This window comes from Barbus barbus (assembly GCF_936440315.1).
Source record: "Barbus barbus genome assembly, chromosome: 16".
Lineage (NCBI taxonomy): Eukaryota > Metazoa > Chordata > Actinopteri > Cypriniformes > Cyprinidae > Barbus > Barbus barbus.
In genome coordinates, this window is record NC_136744.1 from 24,200,216 (window position 1) to 24,208,451 (window position 8,236).

At 34.1% G+C, this 8,236-nt stretch overlaps 1 protein-coding gene across 1 annotated transcript in view; it reads left to right on the plus strand.

The window, feature by feature from the left end:
* The window catches only part of LOC306882572 (uncharacterized protein), a gene marked incomplete at its 3' end in the record, with an annotated part of 150,379 nt that extends 145,968 nt beyond the window's left edge, over nt 1-4,411 (plus strand). The window contains exons 46-47 of the mRNA XM_079437294.1: nt 2,756-2,833; nt 4,299-4,411. Coding sequence (XP_079293420.1) covers nt 2,756-2,833; nt 4,299-4,411 — 191 coding nt within the window. The remainder of the gene's footprint in view (nt 1-2,755; nt 2,834-4,298) is intronic.
* Nucleotides 4,412-8,236: the final 3,825 nt, after the last annotated feature.

The window sequence follows — 8,236 nt, forward strand, 5'->3', positions numbered from 1 at the left end:
TCACAGGAATCTTGCTAGCTACGTCAGACAAGAAAGAAAGCAGATAGCTGCATGACAAAGTGGCATATGGTGCCGGGAGCCTGGTGGGACATATGAAGACGGATGAAGAACCGACCCAGAATAGGAGAATGTAATATCGCCCTGGACAGACTTGTGAGAGCAAGAAAGATAAAGAGAAGTGAGCAGATGGAAAAAGCCACGCAGTATTTCACTTTGTTGGATTAAGCCCAGCCAAAAAAAAAAAAAAATGAAGGGGAGTGAGAAAATAAGCAATTCTGAACATTCATCAAAGACTGGCAACTAACGTACTGCTCCTCTAGCGTTTCTCATCAATAATGACTTGCCATTCGGTTCGGCTGCTTCTGTCTGAGTTCTTAAGGACCCTTAACACTTAGGACATGATGTTTTTCAAGATATAAGACTATGCTGTGTATATTTGAACTCTAATAAGTGACGTCCATGCAAAGAAAACACATACTTTGAGTGTGTGTACATATGTTATGTTTTGAGCATTGTATTATTGATATGCAGATTGTGTCGATGCATTTTCAACAGCAGGTGAAACTCTGAAAAGCCACTTTCTATCACTTTTTGTTTATTTGTGTTATGTGGCACATTTTACTGTAAATTGTGCTTTGGAGATTGCTGGAGAAGAACATTTCTCCATAATGCGAGGTATCAGGAAGAAATTAAAAACAGGAATTTTAAACTCCTGCTAAGTCAGAAATTCAACAGTTTTTGTATTTTTTATTTGTCAGGCGTTGATGAAGTTTGCGGGTAATATTATTTTTCGTCATCCTCCGCTGGAGTCTGTCCTACTTCGGAATCCTCAATTTAACCACTTTTTTTTTTTTACGTGATATGCTAAAATGAATAGTTTATGAAGAAAAATACCTCTGCAATCTCGATCGCTTTGCACGTCCGAGTCACATTAATTCTACTCGGGGGTCAGTTTTCTTGCGAGTTTTCTAAATGAGATTTGGCAACCTTAATATGCCTTTGTATCCTCTCTTGTGACCCGAAAGAGGTGGTTTTGCTCGAAAATGCTTCCAAATGTTGGTGTTGAATTTAAATGCTTTTGCTTTGTGATTTTTGTGCCGTTTAGCTTTACTTAAAGCGTTCTTAAAATGAAATGATTAACTGAATCAAGTTTGATGTTTCTTGAGCTCATGAACCACATACATGTGGTTCATGCAATTTGAGAGTCATATAACATCATAACATCTAAAACTACTTATGCAACTTTTACGAAGTGTAATCAGCCATGCTTTTGTGTAACAATTTTTTTTGGGGGATAACATTTTTTAATCTCTTTGTACTTTTTGTATTTAAATCTTCTAGAGTGATTAAATCTTCTAACTTGGTTTCATTAAAATGTATCTAATTCATATTTTAAGTTGTATTTTCCTGCATGCCAAGAACATACCCAATTATACTTATTATGCTGTGTGTGAAATATTATATGAATGTCAAATAATGTACTTTTATGCAGAGAAATGTAGCAGGATTTTGATAGTTTCAATACAACATTTTTAAAGAATTTGTCAAATTTACTGCTGGTTTCTTTGAGCAAATCTGCAAATCTTATGGAAACGCAAAGCCGTTTTAAGATTAATTAAATGTAAATATATTTCTATGTAATAATTCATGTATTCGTTCTCATTTTCCTTCCCCCACAAGGTTTAGTCCTTTTTTTCTGAGTATGAAAAATGATTTTAAATGTAAGATCTTAGAAAGATGACAGTTTGTAGATGTTGCTGCTGGCTGCATTTCGCTAGTATTGTATTGCAGCTCCCCCTGCCGCTTTGTATTTTTCCTTTTATAACTGTGCAGTATGAACTCCCCCTCAAGCAGGGGTGGTAATGCAGTGATTGTGAGCGGCCACAGGAAGCCATGATGTGATGCCGCAGGTAGAGTGCCGTCCTTCCGTGGAATGCCATTGCATTGGATGAATGCATCTGAAGGTGTCCGGACACACTTTAGTTAGTTAGTCAGTTAGTGTGTTTGCCTGTGTAAGTTGCACATGTAAAAACTGGTACTGGAGACACTGACAATTGCTGCATTATTTGGCATCTCTTGGGTATTTTCTTGTTTATTAACTCCAAGTCTGCCTCAGAGGAAACGCATCACTAATGCATGTGTATTTTGACTGGAGGCAGTTTTCTGCATGCCATTATAAAGATGATCTTAAGATTGGTTTCTTACTGCGTGTGTGAAAACGAGACTGAAAGATCAGCATCAGCTAATGCGTTTTTGTTTGTTGGTTTGCCTGCCCGCTGCGTGTGACATGCCGTCCAGCACTGTCAGCATTTGTGGTGCTCCTTAAATACTTTGAAAGCAGGTTTCTGATAGATGGATTTGTCATTACTCCTGAAGGGCTTAGAAAACTGTCTTGAGTTCTGAAGGATCTGAGACTAGTTGTGTAATACGGCAGATTTGGACAGGGCCTTATGTACCCTTTCCACCTGGTACTTTTTTGAAGGTCATGCTTTTATGGAAATGCAAAGCTTGAAATGAGCCGAATCTAGAAACTATTAAGACAATGTCAATGATTATTCATTTAACAAAGTACTAATTGATTAGAGTAGTGATGCTAAATTCTGCCTGTGAAAGATGGTAATAATGGAATACAGTACAAAGAATTATAATAAAATCGTTACGTGACCATCACTCTCTCCTGCCTGCATAGATTTATAAAGGATGATATATGTTCTGTATAACTGACATTGAGTTTTTGTGTGTTTTACCCCTGCAGGGTATCGAGGGCAGAAAGGGGAACGGGGTCAAATGGGCTTGGGACTTCCAGGAGCTCCAGGCCCCACTGGCCCACCAGGTAATTCTGGATGAACATTTTAAAGTTTGTTGATTCTCTGTCTATGACCTGTATTTTATTTACCGCGGGAAATATTTTTGATTATATATGTTGTTTTTTTTAAACAAATACAAATAGAAAAATGTTTGTTGTTACAAAAGATGTATATTTCAAATAATTGTTCTTTTCAACTTTCTCTTCATCAAAGAATTCTGAAGTGTCATGGTTTTTAACAAAAAATGTTATTCAACACAACTGTTTTCAACATTGATAATAAGACAGTTCCAAATAATTATATTAAAATGATTTCTGAAGGATGAAAGAAAATTCCGCTTTGCCATCACAAGAATAAATTACATTTTCAAATATATTCAGATAAAAACAGCTATTTTAAATTGTAATAATATTTCGCAGTATAAGTGTTTTTATTGCATTTTTGTAAATAAATGCAGCCTTGGTGAGCTCAAGAGACTTTCAAAAACATTTAAAAATCGTATCTATCCCAAACTTTTGAACTTTACTCTGAGTCCTTTATATTTTAGCTCTAAACTTTTCATGGTGTCTTTCCCTATAGGCTTCCACAGAATAGCTTTTTTTACAAAATGAGGAGTAAATTGAATTATTTTTGGACAGCATGCCTTAGATACTACCAATGGACCTTAAGATGTATTTAACCCAGAATATTCCTTTAATACATGAGCCGTAACACACCACATAATGAGTAGAGATAATTAAAAAAAACTAAGGATCTTGTTGGTTATTGCTTTTAAGAGTGAGAGGTATGTTATTCGTTATATAATAGCATGTGTTTTTTGAATTGTAAAGATGGACAGGCTAGATCAAACTCATGTAGAACAATAGAATAACCTTGCTTTGTGTTTTTGCTGGGGTCCAGAAAGGCCCTCTGTGCTTGTAAATACATTTCCGTGGTGGTCGTTCTGTGCACTTTTCGCACTTTTGAAATCTGCAACACAGAGATAGCAGCAATTATTTAAATTGGTGCTTTAATGTTTTACTTTTTAAAAGCACAGGCAGATAATGGCACCAAACTAAACTAATGACTACGGCATTCTTTAATGAACGGCTCTTTTATAGAGGTACAAAGTGCTCACTGATTGTTCTTCAAATGAAAAAATACAAAAGAGACTTTAACTGGGGGTTCTTTATAATTGCACGGCACACTGTTATCAGCGTATGCTCTGATTTCCCTCTTTCTCTCATCCTCTGCAGTTAAAGGGTAACAAGCCCATAAAAATAAGTTTTATTGGGTTTATATACTGCACTATTTTGTCGTGATCACTCTACAGTAAAAAGGCAGACATCATTATCACTGTTATTACTGCTCATAGAAATCACTAGAAAACCATCATCTGCATAGCAACACCCTAGCAACACCTCAGTATCATGATTCACACAGGCATTTTCCTCAAATCCAAAAATCGAATTTATTCTTGGTATTTACTACCTGTTCTTGATTCATCTACAGGCTCACCCGGAATAGGTTTCCAGGGTCCCAAAGGTGCTCCAGGGACCCAAGGTCCAGAGGGAAGATGTAACCCCAGCGATTGCTTCCATCCTTACGCCAGACGGGACGGGTAGAATCTGACACATCCTTATCCAAACCTGATTAGATCCTGGAAACCTGTGAACCTGCTCATCTACACAAGCATTAAATCCTATTAAAACAAACGTAGGATCCCTGCTGGAGGACAAGAAACATGCAAACTTCCCCACAGAGCAGCCATTACTGGTGATGTCAGTTCATCATTTATCTCAGTTTCATTTCCCATATTTGTGACCAATGCATTTACTCATTTCCCGTGTTTTGTGGGCATGACGTGAGAATTCAAATTTCATCTTTACATTTGCTTATTTTCTTCAAGCTGTTGCGAAGTTGAGTTTTGATTAAATTGTTATGGCTCTATGCAATCTAAAATAGAAAAATGAGTATGTTAACAAATATTAAGTTAATGTACAGATATTGTAATTGTTTTTCAAACGTTTAATTTTGAAAAATATTTAAATAAGTGTACTTTCCAGCCGGAACATTGCTTGAGAAGGGAGTTATTGTCATGATTATCACCTCAGACGCATATATATATATATATATATATATATATATATATATATATATATATATATATATATATATATATATATATATATATATATATATATATATATATATATATATGCATTAAAACACATGAGACCACTTGTAAAATTATCATTAATTAAATATTTCAATTTAATAATTCAAAGTAAATAAATCATAAAATAATAATGTTGAATTTTGCTTTGTTTTGCACTGTAATATTCATTCTATTATTTATTTAATAATTATAAATAAATATTTTAAACACAAAAAAGTAATGACAAATTATGTAATCAGCAGAATTCAATTAGAAAAATGATAAAGACGAATTAAAATGCAAAATATCTCTTAATCGTTTCTTGTTCATGTAGTGTTTATTTCCAAATCGTAAGACTTGGTATCAGACTTTTATGTTAGGTTTTGGTCAAGCACAGCAAAGAATAATAAAAGAAACAATTGTATTGATCTTGCTGTGTTGGCCAGTGCTGGAGAGGTGAAAACTGTTCATGATATTAATAAGCTTTAATTGTTTACAGGAACATTTTTACAGGAACACTGTTTGAACACCGTCATACTGGTGTTGTATGTATATTTTGTTGTGTACCTAGTTTGTTTTTCCAAAGAAAAGATGTGGAGTGCTTTTTATTTGCATTGGAATATATTTATCTCTAATTTCTTTTGCTTTGTATGGAAAGCGTCCTTCCATGTTACTTGAATATTTTTATAAGATGACATCTTTGTCAGTTTCATATTCACAGTTTAACAAATGGCAAGCAGTTAACATCAAACTTTCTGTATTTTACTTTTCATGGGCAGGGATGTGTCTTAAGACCATAATTGAGTTCTTTATTTATTTGTGTACAATTTTAGGATTTAGTTTTTATTTATTTGATAGATATCTGTAATATCTTGATCCAGCATCAGTAAGATGAGATTTACTGAAGGCACATACGAGTCTTTGAATCTTTTGACTTCATCCATCTGCCTCTGTTGTGAAGATGAAGGTTGCTGGAGTCATGTGGGCGGATGACAGTTTGTGACGTTCTGCTTTTTGTGCTGCTTTCTTCTTTTCATCTCAGTCTTCCCTGTCTCCTCCATTGCAGCTTTCTTGCTTTCTCTCTTTCCTTCCTTTCTCCCAGGGTTTCTGCGTTTTTTATGAAGGTAAATTTTAGACCAAGTAAAGAGGTAAACCAAGTAAATAAATTGAATGGAACACAGTATGTCTTGTATTAGCAATGTTTCAAAGTTTGGCATTACAACTTTGAACAGATCTCCATTATTTTTTTATTCATTTTACAAAAGCAAGCAAACCAACAAAAGCTTATGGCTTGAATGCCTCTGCTACTGAATATTTTATTTTTTATCTTCTGATCTCACTGCAGAAAGTGCTGTTTTTTGGGGGATTTCCAGTGCAAATGTCTAAAGATCATTTCAAGTATTTGACAAGTGAAATGACATAAAATAAGAAGTCTTGTTTTATGAGAAATTGATCAGAAAGAATTCAATTGGATTAAAACAAGAACAATAACTGCCAGTGGGCTACAGATGTTCAGAAGTTCTAGTTTTAAGCATAAAGTCTGAATTTTTGTTCAGTTTCTCAGGAAACAAAACTTGATATGTTCAGTTTGCATCCCAAGTAATATATCTTGATTTAAGATGTTTAGAAAATAGTTTTAGAAATCAAAACCAAAATACTGAGAAAGATATAGATTTTTTCAAGCATGTCAGATTTAAAGCCATGACTTGATGATTTGAGATCTGATTTAAGACCTTTTTAGGTCTCAATTTGTTGAAGGTCAAGAACGGCAGAATTCTCTTTCTTTCTTTCTTTCTTTCTTTCTTTCTTTCTTTCTTTCTTTCTTTCTTTCTTTCTTTTTCTTTCTTTCTTTCTTTCTTTCTTTCTTTCTTTCTTTCTTTCTTTCTTTCTTTCTTTCTTTCTTTCTTTCTTTCTTTCTTTCTTTCTTTCTTTCTTTCTTTCTTTCTTTCTTTCTTTCTTTCTTTCTTTCATTGCACCTGCAGTTAAGTGTGACAAAGCAAACCCTTAATAGGTTTTTTGCTGCTTTACTCATTAATTTTATGCTTCTTATTTTTATATATAATGTACCAGATTACCTCTGCTGAGAGTTAAAACACTTTTTTTTTTTTTGATGGTTCAGGACATGAGACTCTTATGAGAGATCGTTGAACTGCTTGTGCTTAACACACATTAGAGAGAATTCTTCCAAGTAAGCATCTCCGAGTCGGCATGGCTTTGTCTCCTTTATATTAGTACAGTTAACTTGCTTTGTTTTATTTATCATGAGATATACGTGTTGTTTTTCCGTCAACCACAGCGGTTTAATTTACAGAAATGGGCTATTAATGACATGTAGCATGAATACAATATTTTTCTCAAGGGCTAAACCTGTGGACTTACTTGAAGGACAGTCTTAAGACAAAACACCACATCTACCTGATATGCTTTGCATCACCTGATGGAACATCTGGAAGATGATTCTTTTTCAATATGGTTCTGTTCTCAATAGAATGAATGCTCATTGTGGTCAGAGACAGTACCACACATCCTTTGTCAGTTCCTTTGCCTTTTTTGTGCTGTGTAAATGCATTTGGTTTGCGTATTTATATAATTGTGAATTGTTTTAATAAATGTATTTAATTTAACATTCATCGTGAAACAGTAGTCTTACGTGTCTCTCAATATGCAACTGTACTTTTCTGACTTAATGACACAATCCATTGTGAAATGTGGTCAATCAACATATACTTTGAGAGACATTATAAGCATGGAGTTCGGTTTAAATGGTAGACAAAAGTTGAGAACTAATGCCACTGGATACTGTTGTAAATTAAACTCTGAATGTACTAACACGTTTGGTTCATTACTATTATTTTAGAGTTAGATTCCTGATTTGAGAAATGTTTGTACTTTTTTGTTGTGTGATGTATATTAATTTGACTGTATTGGGTGTTTCTCATGCTTGTGTGACTCTATGCCAAATTGCAATACCTTTAATATGTACCTTAGATTATGTGCTGAACAAAGATTTGCTATTTTGTTAATTGTATGCATTAGATTGTGTTTTTAGGATGCTCAAGTTCAGTCTTTCAGCATTCCACTTACATTGTTGTTGTTTGTTGAGTGGATTAGATATGAATATGACCAGTGGCCTCAGAAAGAATTTTGGCACTTAAAGGAATAGTGCACCCAAAAATGAACATTTGCTTAAATAAATAAATAAAAATAAAAGGGTTGACTTTCAGGCCATCTAAGATATAGGTGTTTTTGTTCATCAGAACACATTTGGAGAAATTTAGCAACACTTGCTCAC